The 21,037-nt window shown below is 34.3% G+C and overlaps 1 protein-coding gene across 4 annotated transcripts in view; it reads right to left on the reverse strand.

The window, feature by feature from the left end:
* Positions 1-21,037, reverse strand: part of Prkd3 (protein kinase D3) — a 69,195-nt gene that overhangs the window by 31,847 nt on the left and 16,311 nt on the right. For all 4 annotated transcript variants that reach the window (XM_071601499.1, XM_071601500.1, XM_027933453.3 and 1 more), the window contains exons 3-7: positions 13,478-13,616; positions 11,702-11,833; positions 10,309-10,466; positions 3,806-3,998; positions 1,235-1,312 (exon numbers count right to left, since the gene is read on the reverse strand). In XM_071601499.1, coding sequence (XP_071457600.1) covers positions 1,235-1,312; positions 3,806-3,998; positions 10,309-10,466; positions 11,702-11,833; positions 13,478-13,616 — 700 coding nt within the window. The remainder of the gene's footprint in view (positions 1-1,234; positions 1,313-3,805; positions 3,999-10,308; positions 10,467-11,701; positions 11,834-13,477; positions 13,617-21,037) is intronic.

Here is a 21,037-nt window from a genome sequence, read left to right on the forward strand (position 1 = left end):
TGGGTGCTGAGGCACTCAGTCACAGAAATGGGTGTGTCTTGCTACAGCCCCATGGGTGAAGCTATGCTCACCTGTTCCTTTGTAATATAACCCCTTGCCCTGTTTAGGATAGAATCTTCCATGGAAGTGCCTTGTGTGTGTCCCCTCCTCTTACTGTGCCCTTGGGTGTGGCCTACCCAGGTGTCAGTCAACCTGCTGACAGTGGACATCATGAAGATAGACTCAGCCCCCTGAAACCTGACCCCTTGCCTCATTTGAATAGCTTCTCCTCAATAAAAGGGGTCAGCGCGTGCTCTCTCTCTCTCTCTCTTTCTGCGGACCCTTAAGGTCAGAGGAGCCATCACAGGAATCCCAAAGAAAAAGGTATTTGTGTCTCTTGTGTGGTTATTTCGTGCAGCCCAGTTAGCCCAGTTTAACTAGAGTGACCCCTGAGCCTTTTAGTCGTGAGAACAGAAATCCGGCAAGAAGGGGTAGGGGGGGACATGACAACACAATGACAGACAGTAGGATAGTGTTTCAATGACTATGAACTAAGGTACCCAGATCATATGATCATATGGGTCCAAATTCTGACTCTGCTAACTTTGGCTGTATTTCTGACAAGTTATTTCATGTCTTGTGCCTTTGTTTACTCATTTCTTGGTACTTATCTCAAAGGGTTGTTCTTCTTATGTTTAAATGTCAAATATTTCTAGAGTTCAGAACAGTGTATAAAAAAGCTAATAAATACAGGAACTTTGCAAGCATAAGGACAACAGCAGGGTTTTAAAAGAGATCTTCTTATGTCTACAGATGGAAGTTGATATGTAGCACTACTGGCTATTTTAAACAACAAAGTGGAACGTGGCTAGAGGAAAGATGGGACAGTATAATTATTATTATTTTTTTTTTTTTAAAGAGAGAGAGAATTTTAATATTTATTTTATTTTTTTTTAGTTTTCGGTGGACACAACATCTTTGTTTGTATGTGGTGCTGAGGATCGAACCCAGGCCACACACATGCCAGGCAAGTGCACTACCGCTTGAGCCACATCCCCAGCCTAACAGTATAATTATTAATGAATGAACAGTATCACTGATTTCTATAGTTTGCTTGATTATTAAATCGGAAAAAACCTTAAAAAAGAAAAATAAACAAAGTAAAATATGTAAATATAACTTGACACAAAGGTAATACACAAAGGAATCATGATCTTTTCTGTTCTTTTACAGAAATTAAGAAAAATAATTTTACCTCCATTGAAAGTAACCTCTCCAAGGCAGTCTCTTGGTACTTTTGATGCACAGCGTTTATGGCAATTGAATTTACAATCTAAAATAAAAATATATGGCTTATTATTATTATATGTAGATAGGCAATATCAGATGTGGTTAGACTTTCCTTAAATCACACATGGAATATAAATACTAATGATGATATTTCTGCTAAAATAATAGTATCTTCCTCCACTAAGAACTCAAGTCTTGCAATAAAGGTCTGGTTAACTTCTGATGACACATCTTAATAGTTATTTAACCTTCCACAAATTACTCAACTCCACCAGGGACCTTCATCTGTATAATGGGGCTAGTAGCATTAATATAACACTGCAAAAGTGTGCTGGCAGCTCCATGTTTACTTCTCTTATCTCACATGCATTGTATCTCTTATCTCACTGTATTTCCTGTATTTTAAGCTGATAATCTCCTATAAGAGTCTTTTAAGCTGACATCTAATGTATGTCAGATACATATTTTTATCTTCTGAGTATTAAAACCTGATACAGATGCTAAAAGGTACCAGATGCAGAAAGGAGACTGAGACTCCACATATATTCTAATAAGGATTTTCACATACAGCCCTGTAAGAAAGGACTAAGGTTCTTAGGCATAACATCTCCATTTCTACATAATGGTTCTCTTCTGCCTACAAGAACCTCAGAGTTGATGGCACTGCAGAATAGAATCAGATATAATCTATTCAACATGACTGTATAACTCAGTGGTTCTCAAATTTTGATCCCCAGCTCAGCATCAGCATCATTTGGCAACTTGTTAGAAATGTAAATTCTTAGAAGTAAGGCTGAGAAATCTGTGTCCTAATGAGCTTTTTAAGTAACATTAAAATTGAGATCCACTAATGTTACCATGTCTAACACTGCCTCTGAGATTAATTTACCAAAAATAACTGGGTAAAAATAATTTGAGTCCTGATCTACAATGCTTTGTAACTCTTGTGAGTCAAGGAAATCCCATGTATCACATGAGCAGCATAGGTTGAAAGTCATTATAGAAAAAACCAGCCATGAACTTAATAATTTGATGGGTAATAAACTTCACATTAGGTAAAATGTAGTCTTTAGGAGAGGTCCTAGTAAAAAAATCATACATGTTAATATCCTGTATATCTCTTAAGCAACATATTAGGTTTTAATTTCATAAACTTTGCAAATTCTGCAAATAACAAGTTCCATTTTCCCTTAGAAAATGTAAAGCTAAATGGTCCACTTGTAGTATATAGGTTCTAATTGTAGGCATTTTTATTTCTTTATGTTCTTACCCATTTATTAAGTAATTTATTTATGCTTGCTTAGATTTTACACATGACTTCAAGCTGCATTAAGTTTTTGTATAGGAAAGGAATTTGAAAATAAAAGAATAAATAGATGGATGAATAAATGAAGAGTAATCAATGACCCCATATAATTTTTTGTTAACATTTTTTTGCTTTCTTAGCTTTACAAATGAATGAAAACAATGACTATTTTCCTTTTTAACTGTATTAATTCATATTATAATAAACAGGAATTGCTGGATTATAATTATATGGATCACTGAAAAGGTTCAGCTATTCAGAAATATTAACTTGACATTTTCTGAACCAGTATAAGCACAAAACATTATTCTTCTAGAATCCTAAAAGGTTAATCTAATAATCCAGTGGCAGAGTTAACAGGCTTTATTTAAAAACTCATCAATCTGAGGATGCAGCTCAGTGGTAGAGCACTTACCTCACATGCACAAAGCCCTGGGTTCAATCCCCAGTATGAAATAAAAAGAGAGAAAGCCTAATGCCTGAAAGAGTCATATAGTAGGTAACCACATAGTAGATAACCATAACTTACCTTACAAGAGCCAAATTCTTGTTTTTCTGTGTACTAGTGATGTAACTTTTTTTGTTATTGTGGTGGTGGAGATTAAACTCAGGGCCTCATGCATGTTATGCAAGTGTTATACTGGTAAGTTACATCCCCAGCTCCACTAGCTATGTATGTGATCTTAAGCAATTTACAAATGGAAAACGACTGCTAGTACTAATGATTTTATACAGTGCTTGGTATGTAGTACAAACACTGCAGGTAAAAGTTGTTAACATACACACATATATATATTTTTAATATTTGTTTTTTAGTTATAGGTGGACACAATATCTTTATTTTATTTTTATGTGGTGCTGAGGATCAAACCCAGTGCCTCACCCATGCTAGGCGAACGCTCTACCTCTGAGCCACAACCCCAGCCCGGACACATAAATTTTATATGCTTTTACACACACACACACACACACACACACACACACACCTTTCTTTTTAAAGCTGACAAGTAGAAGAACAATTTCTTCAGCAAATTCTTCTAAATAAAAATATTTTAGTAGCTCAGTAGTAGAGCACTTGCCTAGCACATGTGAGGCACTGGGTTCAATCCATTGCACTACATAAAAATAGACAAATAAAATAAAGGTATTGTGTCCATCTACAACTAAAAATATTTTATATTTATTAAGAAAAAAAAAGAAATTTTACTGAAAGAAAACATTCAATCCTACCTTTGCACTGCATTCCTTGGCGAAAGAGACCTTTCAGTAACCGTTTGCAGTACTGACATATTGTGGGGCGGCCGTAAGAGTGAACAGCAAACGTGTGTGGAACTTTTACTCTGCACATTACCATCTTTTCCATCCAGATTGGGCGACCACTCCAAGATGGAATTCTCTTACTTGGTTCTTGGTGAACATGTGACTAAAATATAAATAAATCAATATTAAAAACAAAGTGTGGGGGCACAGCTTAACCACAAAAGTCATTATTTGCAATGCTAAAGTCAATAATCTGAAATGTGGATTTCAGCAATTTCCTATGGAAAATTTAGTTTATCAACCCTTGAAGGAGAAAAGTATAGATTCTTTTTCTTGCTATTACTCACATTAAAAACAACAACAACAACAAATGAAAATAAGGTGTGTTCATTCAGATATATGTTATTTTTTTCATTGACTATTATTTGCCAGGCACGTTCAGCATATAATTAAAAGCCAAAAACCTTAACATGACTCAATTATTTTATTTTTTTTGTAGTAATGAGGATCATACCTTGGGGTGTTCCAATACTGAGCTACATTCCCTGTTCTTTTTATTTATTTTTTGTTTTGAGGCAGCGTCTTGCTAAGTTGCCCAGTCTGGCACTGAATTATGATCCTCCTGCCTCAACCTTCTAAACTGATGGAATTAAGGGGTGTACCACCATGACCGGTTTAACATTAATTTATAACTAATTTTCAAATCTATTCAAAACATGACCAAAGCCAGGAATGGTGGCTCATGCTGGTTATTCCAGCCACCCAGGAGACTAAGGCAGGAAGATCACAAGTTTGAGGCCAGCCTCAGTAACTCAGAGGACCCCTAAGCAACTGAGTGAGATCCTGTCTCAAAATAAGAAATAAAAAGGGCTGCAGATATTGTTCAGTGATTAAATGACCCTGAGTTTAACCTCCAAACCCAAAACAAACAACAAAAACAAAAACCTAAGGATTTAATCATAGAAAATGTACATAAATTTGAAGAGTATTATTGTATTATTGAACATGAAGTCTCAAAATTATTTTAAAATAAATTTTAGATTTTCAAAAATATCTCAACCTATATATATATAAATTTATGTCTAATTCATTTTGATGATATAATTAATGACAGGTACAAAATAATTAAAATGGCTTTAGCTTTAGGGGCTGGGGCTGGGGCTCAGTGGTAGAGTGCTCACCTAGCATGTGTGAGGTGCTGGGTTCAATCCTTAGCACCACATAAAAATAAATAAAATAAAGGTATTGCGTCCAACTACAACTAAAAAAATGCATTTAAAAAAAAATGGCTTTAGCCCTAGTAATTAGGCTTTAAGTAATTCCTTAATATTTTCAAGTTCTTTGGATTTTTTTCTCCCAAGTGAACAAAAAACAAAATTAAAGAACAATATGAAATTTTTGTGTAATATAAGGGAGAAAAGGATTTTGTAACTATGCTCTTTCTATATGAAGGAAATAAAGTAAATTGTTGGCTATTTCAATGTGGCTCATTTCATTCATTCACCAAACATTCACTTATTATTATATGCTAGGCCCCATGTTATATATTTGGGACACAAAACTGAATAAAACATAACCCAGGTTCTCAAGCACAAAGTTAAATACCTAACTACCACCTAGATATATGAATAGATTATGCTGTATGTAACTGTTTGCATCTTCTCTGCCAGAATTGAGGTCCTGAGACTGTTTGGATGACTTCTGTAACTAGGAATATTTATAACTCAGAAAAGTTGAGTTTTTCTATATTGATACGTTCCACTAATGGAAGCAAAAGAAGTGAGAAAAAAACAAGAGACAGAGAAATGTAGGAGGAAGTAAAAGGAGGAAGACGAGCAAAAAAACAGAAGAAAAGGAAAAGAATCAGAACAAAACAACTGAATGCAGAACACTATAAAAGGAACACAAATGTAGTTTCAGATCAATAGTTTTTTCCTAATGTGTAGCGAGAAATTTCTGAAATGAATTATGAAGCTGTTTAATTCGGGAAAAGTTCAAAAAGAATGTTAAAACCCAAACCACATTTGCATGCTTCAGATGTCCAAGGTGTCTAGTCTGGCTCACCCTTTTTCCCTGCTGCCATGCATGGAACACCTTCAGCTAAAGGAACACCACAGGGATTCTGCAAAGTTAAGAAAGAAGCCAAAGGGAACCAGAAACAGATATTTTAAGTCTGCTCACCCCTGGCTCCCTATTCTAATGGTGGCTCAACACTCTGCTTCTCTTGATTCTGCTTCTACCACTTTTGATTTATCTCAAATTCAAAACACACAAGGTGGAGTTAGACTGATTTAGGCAGCCATCATCAAACATAAAGGGCACTCCTGTAAAAAAGAAACTTCATAACAGACCTTTACACATATCAGTGGTCAGTTACTGCCTTCTGGTCAGGTCCTGCTGGGATTGGGGTCTTGGGGACATGGTAAAGACCATGTGTATCAGGAACTGTTCAGAGGATCAAGGTTGTAGCAGCCACCTAATATGTTATATCCAGGTAAAGTTATTATGTTATCTCAATTTTAAATAGGAAAAAATAGGCTCAAAGGGATTAATACCAGTAAGTGGTAATATCAGAATCTAGATTTATGTTTAGTTCTTCTTCATTCTAGTCCATCTACAGATTTCCCATCTCAATATACTGAGGGGGCTGGAGTTTTGGCTCAGTGGTAGAACACTTGCCTAGCACGTGTGAGGCACTTGGCTTGATCCTCAGCACCACATAAAAATAAATAAAATAAAGATACTGTGTTCATCTACAATTAAAAAAAATTTTAAAAAATATATTCAGGCTTCCAATACAATCCTACTTGTAACAGCGGTTTGTCTATTAAGGAAGAAATGGTATGGCAGACTTAATCAGAATTTGAAGGAAAGAGAACGTTGGTAGATTAGCAAGAGAAATTGATTAAAATGGGACTATGAAGGTGCTAAGGATTTAGTTCAGTGGTAGAGCTGCTTATTTAGCATATGTGAAGTCCTGGGTTTGATCCTTAGCACCACAAAACAAAAAAACCACAAACAAACAAAAAATTCACCACGATCACCCCAAAAATCCCAAACACAGGATACTTAAAAAGAAACACATAAGGTCTGTCTGGGAAAATATCTGCAGGGCTTGAAGTTTAGCTAAATGATAGAGCATGTGCAAAGCCCTAAGTCCAATCCCTGGCAACACACACACACACACACACACACACAAAGGGGGCAGGGAACTATTGAGATTAAAGTAACAATGAGTGAAATTTCTTCTTACCTTGTTTTAATGTCCCCTATTTACAAATTACCATTTTGCTTAAATTGTTATTTCTTGCCTATTAATGCAAAGCCAGAAAATTTTTAAAAGTAATTGATTATTTCCACAGTTTAGTTTTAAGCTAACATTTGCCCAAGTTAATTGTCCACAAAAACCATATAACATTGCCAATACTATATTGTACATAATAATGAAGGAAATAAAAGCATTTTTAAAATCAGTAATTCCTCAATTATGTATATTTAATTGGCTTTGGAGTATTTCTCAGTGAAAGAAATATTTCCACTTTTACACATACACTTAGATCCAACATTTTCTTTCCATTCTGTTCTATACCCTCAAGGATATAAAGAAGCACTTAACTGTCTCATCTTCAAAAAGTCAGCACTCAATTTTGGATTCTTTAACCTTAGTGATCCCAATCTAGCCAAACTCAATGAACAGTATATCTTCTTCTATTCTTCTTCTATCTCTGTTTCCTCTTTAGACTGACTTCTGATATAATAACAGAAACGGCCTTCTTACATGTGAACAAAAACCATCTTGATAGACTCAAAGGTTTCTAATACGAATAATATCTCAGTGACTCACAAACTTTTCTTTCCCATTTCCCTACCTATATAATCAGGACAAGACTATAGCTCCTAGGAGTGTGGTTAGGAGACAAGGTAAAGCTCCTAGCACAAAGCCTGGCACATGTGAGCCACTCTGCTCTTCTCTTTGTTCAGCTGTCTCCTCTGTTCCTATAGTGTATCCTCTCTTCTTATCTTTCTTCCCTGTGATTTTCCTCCCGAGTTCTTCCTTTACTTTATATCTAACTTTCTGAGACTGCATGACTAGATCAACAAAACAAAACCTTGAGGACTTTCCACTCTACCAGTTTTACTTGTTGTAAAATATTATAAGCAATCAAGCCAATTCAAACTTGTCACTCTACTTCTCATACTTTCCTAAGGAACTTTCATCTTTAGGATAAAATATAAGCCAAGAGATTTAAATTTAACTAGTTAACCTCCTGTACCCATGGGTTTGGCATCCACATATTCAGTCAACCCTGAACTACAAATGTAGTTTGCGTATGGTGGATGAATCTGTATTGAACATACACAGACTTTTTTTTCCCTTAGGAATAAAGTTCCCCAAACAGTAAGAACAACACCTATTTACACAGAATTTGCAGCATATTAGGTATTATAAGTAATCTAGAAATGATTTAAAGTATATGAGTATATGCATATATAAATGTACCAAAGAGAATTTCACAATTCTGTGCATGTTGAAAGTACCAATCAAAAATAAAGGAGTGAAAGGAAGATCAATAGAGGAGAGGAGGAAGAAGGGGAGGAAAAGGGGAGGAAGAAGAAAAAATATATACAAGAGGATGTGTGAAAGTTATATGCAAATACTATACCATTTTATATAAAGGACTTGAGCATCCATGAACTTGTTCATAAGATGCACCAACTTTCCTACTATCAATCTTCACCCAAGCTTTTCCACATGTTTATACCTAACTCCTTGTTCTTGGTCTCTATGCCACAGTATTCTTCTTCTACTTTAAAATCAGAAGGTTTTACCCCAATATCTCAGTATACCAAAATCTTGTAACCCCCTTGGGCATCAAGACAATATCCCAAGTCTTGATTTTGCCACTAATATATTGAAGATCGAAAAGGTTATAAAACAACTAAATGATAAGATTACAACCTATGGATGAAAGTCATTTCAAGTACTATTAAATGATTAAGGGAGTTATTTCTTTTTTCTCTGACCTTTATCTTTGAGAAGCACAATACATTAGGGAGAAAAATCACAGATTTAAAAATAATGAGATCTGGATTTAATTCTAATATCTCTTATTCATTTGCTCTGTGACTTCAGACAGGTTCTGGGTCTCCACTGTCTTATGTGTATACAGACTTATGAATATACCTCAAAATGTGAGGTTCAATGGAATCATTCACTCAGTAATTCATGCACCAACTGAGTATCTACTAAGTACCAGGTACTGTGATGAGCATTAGGGGCACATAAAGACACAAATATTGTCTTCTCTAAATAGATAATAAACTCCTTCGGGACACAAAAGTGATATTAGGTAGTATGTCATATACACAATTAGAAAGTTTTGAAAAGTATGATGTCATTCACAAAATAAAATAACTTCTAGGTATGGAAAATTGGGAAAGGCAGTAGGTAGCTATTGAGGTAGGTCTGGAAAAACTATGTACGACTGACATGAAGAACAGAGTTAGGAGGAACAAGGATGTGCAGGAAATGTTGGAATAACGTAGACTGCCAGGAACATAGACTATGTAAAGATTTCTGTGATGGTTAATCTTGGTTATGGACCTGACTAGATTGAGAAATGTCTAGAAAATCCATAAAGCTTACTTCTGGGTGTGTCTGGAAGGGTGTTTCCATAGATGACTGACATGCAGGTCACAGAACTGAGTGGGAAAGACCTGCCCTGGATGTGCATTGTCCAATAAGCTGGGGTCCTGGCTTTAACAAAGAGCAGAAGAAGGAGAAAACTTGTACATGCACACTATCCTCTTTTAAGTGGGAGGATTCTTTTTTTTTTTTTTTTTTGCTGCCATCACAGATTCCAGCTTCTTCAGCCTTTGAATGTGCACTTGCACTAGAAACTCTCCAAGACACTTTGGGGCCTGTAGCCTTGAAATGGGGTTCATTATTGGTCCTTCTTACACTCTGAGGTTTCAGCTTTTTTGACTGAGCAGCTCTCCAGCCTACAGATGGCCATGTAGGACTATTAAACCTCTGACTGTATACGTCAATTTAATAAATTCCCTCTTTTAATCTCTCTCTCTCTCTCACACATACACACTATTGTTTCTGTTCTTCTGGAGCTCCCGAACTAATAGTTTTCTAGTGGGAAGCAACATCAAGTTGCATATTAGGGAAACTCATCTGGCTGTTTTATATGAGATGGAAAGTTAAGTATGGAGACCAGGAGCCAGGATACTGGCTAGTAGCTAATGCAATGGTCCAATTGATAAAATAATGCAATCCTTAGGTACACAAAATCCAATTTATTCCTACTGGTAAGATTTGTCTTCATTATTACATTTTAAGCTTCTTAAGTGTAGGAATATTACTATATTTAATTATATAAGCTATATTCTAGAATGATGTCATACCCTGTGGAAGCATTAGGAATAACTAGCAAAACCTCCTTCTATTTCCTTAGAATACATACCTCTTCACTGAGAAGGGCTATACACTCAGGCTGTAGGGGTCTTGGAACTGAGAGGCCAGGTCCTGGTAGAGATACATTCGATAGCCGTCTCTTTCTTACTCCACTACAGTTATTTGGTATCTTGAAGGCACATCGTTTGTGATAATTTAGTCCACAACCTAAATATATTTTAAAAGGTAAAATGTAAGATCAAAAAAACTTTACTGCTTACATGTGACACATAAAAAACTATCACTTCTTTTATTTAACTTACTTTCTCTGTCAACAATACCTACCCTGATTAAGAACTCAGATGACAGGCTAAGTAGAAGGTAACAAATTCAAGAACAGGAAACATGCAGAAAGGTTTATTTAGAAAGGTTAAGTTAGCTTTAAAGTAGTAGATCCTGAAGTGCAATCCAAAAGGCAATCACCTTGGAATTTGTTAGAAATGTAAATTACTGGTTTCACCTCTGATTTACTTCATTAGAAATGCAGGAGGGGGCATACCTAAGTGTTTTATGATGCCTGGTATTGAGAGCCACAGCTTAATACAGTGGCCAGCAGCAAACTGTGGTCATGTATCAAATCTTTCCTTTGATGAGAAAACCGTATGAAACTCAAATATCAGTGTTCAAAAATACAACTTTGACTGGAACACAGCCATGCTATTTGTTTATGTATTGTCTATGGTTTGTTTCACACTACAACAACAGAATTAAGTCACAAGAGACACCACATGCTCTGCAGAACCTAAAATATTTACTCCCTGGCTATTACAAAAAAGTTTATTGACCCTACATACTAAAAGACTGCTTCTTTGTAAAAAATGTACATTTGCAGCCTAACCCCTAGCAATTCTAATTTAGAATGACTTTGACCATTATATTTAAGAGACTTAACTTTCTAAAAACTTTTAAGTAAGGAGGTTAATATTTACTGAGCCACATTTTGTGCCAAATGTTTTATCTATATTACCTTATTTGAACCATTCATGAAACCAGTGGGGTTGAATATATTTTTACAGAGAAATCCATCCTCAGGTCTAGTAAGTTGCCTACGATAAAAATGTGTAGGTGGCAGAAGTAGGAACAGAATCTTATAATCTCTGCAATCCTTTTTTTTTTTTTTTTCCCTTCTCAGTACTGGGGATTGAACCTGGGGTATTTTACCACTGAGCTACATTCCCAGCCCTTTTTATTTTTTATTTCAAGATAGGATCTCATTAAGTTGCTTGGGGCCTAAGTTGCTGAGATTGGCCTTGAACTTGTGACCCTCTTGCTGAAGCCTCCCAAATCACTTCACCCAGCTAATCTTTACAATTCTAAACCCTGGTTACTACTAGATCCAACTATGACTTGTTTTTTTCTTTAATAATAAAAAATGCAAATATGAAAAATTTTAAACCGCATACCTTCACATTTTAGTCCCTGACGTACCAATCCCCACAGCATCTCACCACAATAATCACAAAAAGTAGGAGCTTTGTAAGAATGTACATAGAGAGTATGTGGTCGAATCTGGAAGTCTTCTACTGTGGCCAAAGCTTTTAAAAAGAGAAGTATTAAAATAACTTTGCATTTGTAATTACAAGGAGATCAGAAATGCTCACCATGTACATTTATGTTGAAACAGAATCACCATTTCTCTAAAGCTTTCATTTGACCATAAAATTAAATTATTTTCCACATTCTATACTGTGAATTTTAAACTTGTTTAGAAAGTCCACTGGCTTCAAATTTTGAACTCCAACTCAACTTGGATTATTGATATTATTATTGTATGCAGATTATTTGGTCCTTCACAAGCATTTTCATATAATGACAAGACTATAAATAGTTGTTAGATCTATTTTAACTAATTAAAAATTGTTTAGCTTCCAATACACTGAGGAAAAAACACTAAAATTAAAATGAAAATACTGTGGAACTTAACCTCAATTTATCACAATATTTCTGTTGGAAGAGTTCTAATTTAGGATCCCATGATACAATCTGTTTGTTCTCCATAGTCTTAGTGATTAAGAGAGAGAGAAACTCCTTTCCCCTCAGTGAACAAAAGAACAAATCTGCAAGTATAATTACTATACATCCTTGTGGTTTTATTCCGACTGGTCCATAACAAAGAAGGAATGGATGTAAGCATGACTTGCAGGGAAGGCAAGGAGTGGAAGCCCCTCATGAGTGAAAAAGACAAGGAATGGAAAGTATATTTTGGGGTTGTAGTTTAGAAGAGTGATGGGGAGGGGCTATATGAATGAGAAGAACAGAAATATAAGAGGAGTGGGAACTAATAAAGAAAGGTGATGTTGGTCAGAGAGGCTCTAAAGAATAGGCTCAAAGATGAGTTTGGGGTGAGGGAAACGTGGTAGCAGGACTCTGAATTCTTAGGTGGCAAGTTTATTTGCTTTTTCTATCAGTCTTCCTTTCTTGCCAAACAAAAAGTATCACAGACCTATTATGTGCATAATTATGACATTCTTTCTCCCTTTACATATGTCACTAACAATCTTGCCCACAAACTGTTGATGAGACTAAAAATGGAGTTAAGGAACAAGGAATGGCAAAAGCAAGTAAGGTAAAGAGGAAAATGCCCATTGGGAACAAAATGGAAAGAAGAATTTTTTCTGATATTATTAGTTCATTTTAGTTATATATAATATTAGGGTTCATTTTGACACAATTATACAATCATGGAATATAATTTTCTCTAATTCAGTCCCTACTAGGAAGAAGCATTTTTTTTTTAAGCCAAGGAAACCAGTACTGTTATTTCCTCTTTCATATCTTTAATATTTTTTTTCCAATTCTCTTTTCTGAACCTCAATTTCCCTCATCTAAACTGTTTATAAAATGGGAAAAAGAAAACAAAATTTTAATATTGTTTTATTTATTTGACTCAGAGAAAAAAAGAACATATTTCTTTGTCAGTTCAATTGACAATTCCATTAATTTAGTAAAACCCAAGTAATTCGCAGTTCATTTTCCTACTTTTTTCATCTGTGAAAGTAGTAAGTAATCTTCCTAAAAGTAAAATTACATAGTAATGACTATTTTATAGAGGAAAGAAGTAAGCAACCATATAGTACCAAGACCAAATGTAACTGAACATAGCATTTAATGCAGAAAATAAAGCTCTTTGCAAAAATTAAAATAAAAAAAGAACAAAATAAAAGGAGTTATTTACTTACCTGAAAGAACAACTTCTACTAGATCTCCTTCATGTATTTCATCTGCTGAGGTAATCAGCTGCAAAATATTTTCTGAGTTCATGTCATGGCGAAAGAGAAGAATTTTATCATACATGCCAAAGAATCCACACTCTGGAAACTGTGGGAAAATAGTCCTATATCAATATACTCATAACTTTCTGTTTTTATAAGTAAATGTCTCAAAGTTATGAGAGAATTTTTAATAGTGTTTTAGCTTAACACTATTTGATAGCAATTTTATTGATATCCAAAAAAAAACACACTCAAGCTTTGTGGTTAAAATTCAAAAATAGAAAAGTAAATTTATAAATAGTCACTGATTATCTTAAAAGACAAAATCTCTTTGAATGAAAGCACTTTTTTTGTTTGTTTGTTTTGTGTCGTGCTGGGGATTGAACCCAATGCCTCCTACATGCTGGATAAATGCTCTGCCACTGAGCTACATCCCCAGCCCCACACCTCTTTGAAACAGAGAATTTTTATATTGCTGATGAAGAATATAATCTTGAACTCATACTTTATTATTATATAGCTTGAAAGACAAGTAGTTTTTCACATTCTCTAGAACTGCATTGTCTGATATACAGCTTCTATAGTTGCTATTATAGTTTGGATCTTAAGTGCTCACCAAAGATTTATGTGTTACAGGCTTGGCACTTTGGGGTGGTGCTATTAGGAGATCATGGAGCACTTATGTGGTAAGTAGGGTTACTGAAAGGTTTTTATGTCATTGTTCCTGAAGGGACTGTGGGACCCTGGTCTTCTTTTTTTTTTTTTTTTTTTTAAACTGTCTTTTGCTCCCTCATGAGGTGAACAGTTCTATTCTGCCTCATGCTTCTACTATTATGTGTTTCTTCACTGAAAGCAACTGGAACCTTTGAAACTGTGAGCCAAACCACACCCTTTCTTTATAAGCTGCTTATCTCAGGTGTCTAATGTAGCTATTAACCACAAGCAGTTATTTAAATGTAAAATATTTAGAATTAAGTAAAAATAAAATTTTGATTCCTTATTCACTCAAGCCATATTATATATAAGCACTCAACTGCCATGCTAACTACAAGTTATCATACTGAACAAGACAGATATAGAACACTTCCACCATTTTAGTACGTTCTACTGAACAATGCTTAGAAGACCAATAATAATCAAACTATAGTCACAAGACTGCTATTTCCAATATTTTTGCAAGACACACAGTCTCTAGCATTTATTTAATACCTTATTTATATTTACTCACTGTAATTACAAATGCATCATTTACAATACCTTTCTTTAAAAAAAAAATAAACAAAAAAAACCCTTTGGCCAGAGCAGGAGAATTGCAGATTTGTTCACATATGCCCTATCTGTATCATTTTAAGGCTTCTCCATTTTGTCAATATAGTGCCAAGACACTTTGGGGATTTGTATGTGGCCTAAAATATGAAGATGTATGACTAATATTTTTAATAGTAAATAGTTTGAGGTTAAGAGAGGATTTTAAGTACTGGCCTTACAAAATAACCATGTTTAGTTTCCCAATCAATTTTTAAAGATCATCTTCAAATCTACTAGGGTCTTGGGATATGCTGCTCTAGAAAATTCTTCAGGTCTCAAGAATTATGAACATTCATAACTTATTTTAGCTCCTCACAAAATATTTTTTAATAAACTATACAGTGTGTCAGGCCTTATCAGGCCTATGTTGAATGGCCTGAAAGAAATCACATAAAACTATAAATGCATTTACTTTAGGGATGTTGTTGGTGATAGTATCTTTTTTTCTGCTTACACATTATGGGGCAAATACCTTGCAGTTAGCAGACTTACAAGAAATATGACTTTTAAAATTCAGCTTCATTCATACAAATATTTTGTCAGAAGCTAGACATGGTAGTACATGTTTTTAATCCCAGTTACTTGTGAAACTGGAGCAGGAAGATTGTAAGTTCCAAGCTGGCGTAAATAACTGATCAAGACCCTGTTTCTAGGAGATTACAATCTAGTAGGAAATAAACACAAATATTATACCACATGGTTAAGTTAATGATGAAAATGAAATAAAAACAAAATCATAGAAATAAAAGCAAATAAATAACTGGGAAAGTATAGTAAAGGATACAGAATGATATTTAGGGGCTGGGGATATAGCTCAGTTGGTAGAGTGCTTGCCTCACATGCACAATGCCCTGGGTTCAATCCCCAGCACCACCAAAAAGAAAGAAAGAAATCATCTCTTGATGAAGTATAATACCTAATACAATAAAATGCTACACAGAATGATATTTAAACAGAACTGCAGTTAAAGAAGCCGGTGGGGGCATGCATGGGTTCCATAAGCTAAAGGTAAAGATGTAATGTCATTGTTGAGAAAGTACAAGGTAAATGGAACAAGGTGAAGTGTAGCCATGAGACTGAAGAATGAGGCAGGGAAGAACGGGGCAGAAATAGCACAAAAATGCACACAGGCCTGACGGACCATACTAAAAACCTTGGAGTTGACAGAGTTAGTTCAAGCTCTGTTACTTACTAACTACAGAAACTTAGATCAGCTATGAAACCTCCCTTTATCAGTTTCTTGTTTATAAAATGGGGATAACATAGTAGTGTGGCTTTATAGGGTTCTTGTCAAAATTAAATTTCTTGATAGCACTATGATCAATAAATACTGGTGGTTCATATTATTCTGTATCCAAGAGGGAGAGACTCAGATCAAAGCAGTAATATGAACAAATCTGTTACCTAAAAAAAATAATGCTTATAGCATTGTGTAAAGAAACTGAAATAGAAGAGACCAGAGCAATCTCCCAAAACAAAGAATGAAGCTAATGTATGGGAAATAAAAATCAGAGTCTGGATTATATAATACAAAATGAAAAGAGATGAAGAATACTTCTCTCTTTAACAAAATATATGGATCATTAATGCTGGTTTGATCAAAGCAGAAGTCCTAAAGAATGGTAATGAAGAACTGAATTTAATAAACATACCAATGAAAGAAGGAAAACAACATTAAAATAAATTTACAGCTTGGACAAAAAACAAACATAACCTTCTTAACAGACATATGACCTAATGAATAATAACAACAAGAAACTGGTATTAAGAGATCCAAGAGAAAGTTAAAAAATTACAGAAAGTATTACAAATGTTTATTTAAAATAAAAATTTATACATCAGAGGCTGGAAAGCTATTGGTGGTAATAAAGAATAAAGTCATTTTCTAGGCTAGTAAATACTTTCATAATATACTCACCTATAAAATTGACAAATTAAGAATTCCGAGGGGAAAAGTTGTAATAACTAGCCTAAAATAAATGGATTTTTGCTACTCGAGATTATAATTTAATGGTATGGCTGGTAAGAGATTTAGGTATGTTTGGTAAGATTATCTGAAAGCAAGGGTCAGAACTAAATGATAATAGAAAATGTAGCTTGGAAAAAAAACAACAAAAGATTAAATACTGTCACTGAACATGAGGGAAACATTATGGCCAAGGTTTAAAAATATTAGAAGTCTGGAAGCATGAATATATTAAAGATAAACATCTAAAAAGAAGAAACAGGAAATAAACAATGAGAACACACTATAAAAAGTCTAAACAATTATGCAAAATAAACAAAACAATCTGCCAATGAAATGGATATACAGGGATATTGTTCATAATTTTTACAAATTCAGAAATTAGTTCTTTCAAGCATGAATAAATACGTAAAACAATGCCTTAACTCTGATAACACATCAGAACCACCTGTGGAGCTTAAAACTTGAAAAGATGCTCAGGTTTTCTTTTCCCACAGACACCTGAATTCTAAATTTACTTTAAAAACATTATTCAATATATTAAAAATAGTCTTTATTTTTAAAAATAGTTTTATACTTATAGAAAAATTCATACAATAGTACATAGAGGGTTCCCATATACCCTATTATTAACATTTTACATTAGTTTGGTACATTATAAATTAATCACCTAACTTTATCAACTAAAGCCCATATTTTATTAAAATTTCCTTAGTTTTCACCTAATGTCCTTTCTCTGTTCCAGTATCCCATCCATGTTACCACATTACCTTTAGTCGACCCGTACCCTGAGGCCTCTTTTGGCTGTGATGATTTCCTCAGACTCTAATGCCCTTGACTGTTGTATTTAAAGAGTGCTGGTCAGGTATTTTGTAGGATGCCCCATTGCTGGAATGTGTTTGATGTTTTTTCATGGTTAGCCTGGGATTATTGGTGTCAGGGAGGTAGACCACAGAGGTTAAGTGCCATTCTGTGTCATCTTCATTATATCCTATCAAGGGAAGCTATTATATGACATCACTGATGTTGACTGAGTTAAGGTTTGCCAGATTTCTCCACTGCAAATCTACCCACCCCCTGTCCAGACCATATTTTTTCAAAGTAAGTTAAAATGAGCATCCCCCACTTAAGAAGCAGAAAGTTATGTTCTCTTTCCTTGAAGGTAGAATATCTACAAAAATTATTTGGAATTCTTCTACCTAGGAGATTCATCTATTATCCTCCATTTATTTGTTTATTCAATCATTTATAAATGTCAGTATAGACTCAGGGATATTTATTTTATACTTTGGGATATTCTACTCTTTAAAAATAAATAAATAAAGATATTGTGTCCATCTACAACTAGAAAAAATATATTTAAAAAAAATTCAAAGGGTTAAAAAGAGTAGAGGGCAAAATCTATGTCCTAGTTGCTTAGTTATCTATCCTATAATCAATACTGCCCAGAATCTTGAAAATATTTTATATACAATCAAGTAAACATAAATATGTTTTTCCCTTTTACATGGATGGTGGCACACTACACTTTTCTGTACCTTTTAAAATTTTTTACTTAGCAATAGAGATCATTCCATTAACAAAGGAAGTTCTTATTCCCCCTGCACCCACAACTGCATTGCTTTCTACTAGTCTCTATTGATGGGATGTGGGGTGAGCAGTAAAATTAAGGTCAAACTGCCCTGAGTTCAAATCTTACTAATTGTATAATCTTACCTCAGTTTCTCCATCTGTAAAACAGTGCCTATTTCATAAAATTATCATGAGAATTAACTGGCTTTTCTTGATTTGCTTTCTATAGATTATACCTATGAGCCTTCTTGATTGTGCAAAATGAACTCTTTTCCCTGTCCATATGGGAAAGAAACAGAATTTCATCATAAAGGTATTAAATTCCCTCTCCCACACATTCTCTTTATTCACTTTGGACTCTTTCTTAGATTTTCCATGAAAGATATGGCTTCAAGAACAAAAGATTCATTTTTCTACAAGAATTTTACAGAAGTTCCTTTTTATGGCATTAACTTATGCTTGTTATAAGATTCCAATACTTGCAAAAAAAATTATTTAAGCAACACATATTTTGAGAGTTCTTTTTTAAAAAAAGATTTTTTAATATTTATCTTTTAGTTGTAGTTGGACACAATACCTTTATTTTGTTTATTTTTATGTGGTGCTGAGGATCAAACCCAGGGCCACGCATGTGCTATACGAGTGCTCTATGGCTGAGCCACAACCCCAGCCCTTTTGAGAGTTCTTTAAGGTTAAGCTCATGTCATTAAACTTCTGTCACTAAAATGTTAGATGAGCTAGGAAGCTTGCAAGTTTTTATTTTACTTGGTCACATCATACAATTTTTGCATATAAATAAACAGAAGCTTCAGAATTTAACATTATTTGAATGAATAATTTATCATTATTTTAAAAGAGTATGGATTTCATTTTAAATATACTGGGAAACCACGGGTGTTTTAACATACATTTCCTTTTTTCCTTTTTTTTTGGTACTGGGGATTGAACCCAGGGGCACTTAACCACTTAGCCACATCCTCAGCCCTTTTTTATATTTAGAGACAGGGTCTTGCCTAGTTGCTTAGGGCCTTGCTAAATTGCTGAGGCTGGCTTTGAACTCTGGATCCTCGTGCTTCAGCCTCCTGAGCCACTGTGGCCATGTGCCATTGTGACTGGCCACTTAATTTACTTTTTTAAAAAAAGGTTTCTGTTTTGGGTATAATAAGTAAAGTAATTAATCTCATTTAGGAAGTCTGAAAACTATGCACATGCAGACCCACTTGTGTGTGTGTGTGTGTGTGTGTGTGTGTGTACGCGCGCGCGCGCAAGCATGTATCTGGCTCAAAATGACATTTAGTGCTAAAGTTGAGAAACCCTGATATAGGGAATAAAGGAGTCAAGAGTATAGAGACACTGGGAAATTTATATAAATGTAACCACCACTTAGGTTAAGATATAAAACATTCTCAGCACCACAGATTTTTTTCATATGCACTTAATTTGAGATGCTGAATATTTACATGATTTTCAAATTTGATAATAAGTAAGTCTTTTTATGCATAAATCAGATAATAGTAAATAATTGGCAAGAATGTTCTCTTTTCAGGTTTCCTCTAAAATCCCTAAGAACCTAGAATGTAGTTATTTAACAGGTCCTTACTAGTTTTAAGATTTCTAAAAGATAAAAAATCTATTGACTATTATTTTTTTTAATTTTATTTTTGTGATGCCAGGAATTGAACCCAGAACCTCACACATGCTAGGCAAGTACTCTACCACTAACTAAGCTATGGCTCCAGATTGGTGAATATTAAGCAATTAATTTGGCATTAATAAATTCCCCAGAACCAAGTCTAATATTAATTTAACATCAATTTTTGAAGTATTGAAGAATTCCAGTGACTTTGTGATATATACACAAAGCAATAAAGTCTAGTTGAGAATGAGAAAATTATTCAACACGAACTTGAATTTATTTTTACCTTTCATCATTAATCTCCAACTCAGAATTTTATTTATATTACATACCAGAAAAGCTGTTTCAATTAACACCTGCCTTTTTGACACAAACCAGAGCAATTTTTTTCTTTTATTTCCTTGTTTTGTTATTAATTCTGATTATATTTAATTCAAACTTTCTGGGACCAAGGTTTTAACCGGAATAAGCAGAATTAAAAAAAAATTTTCTTCTTCCAGTTTGAGCCTCCAGATTACTAATGGTTGCCTGACACTTGTTTTGCCTAGACAAAGAATGTAGGGGAAAGGGGGAGGATGTCACCAAGTCACTGTAACACAGCTGTAGTAAAAAAAGAATAGAGTAGAGAAAACAAGACAGACTGACAAAAGGTTTCTGGAAAACAAAAGATACAGCTGGGTTTTTTTGCTCTGCCTTGGCAGAACCTGAAAATTATACTCAATCCGTCTCTACAGAGACAATATATTCATTCAGTAGACCAAAATCATTCATAAATCAGGCTGCAATCGCTGTCTTCAGGTTTAGTATCATGTAAATGGTCAAAACTAAAACTAAATGTTTTAAAATCAGCTAAATGCAGATGGTCAGCTTTAGTCAGAATAATTTTGATTTTGCTAAACATTGTTACAAACTTAAGACTTGCTTTCTGTGTTTCCTTTTTCACTCCAGTTACTATGTTCATTCAACAAATTAACATTAGCAGTAGTGTTATGGCTGTAATGTCTAATCCTCCTGACAATATGAAAGCAAGGTGGAAAGATAACAT

This window comes from Marmota flaviventris, chromosome 14, assembly GCF_047511675.1.
Source record: "Marmota flaviventris isolate mMarFla1 chromosome 14, mMarFla1.hap1, whole genome shotgun sequence".
Classification (NCBI taxonomy): domain Eukaryota; kingdom Metazoa; phylum Chordata; class Mammalia; order Rodentia; family Sciuridae; genus Marmota; species Marmota flaviventris.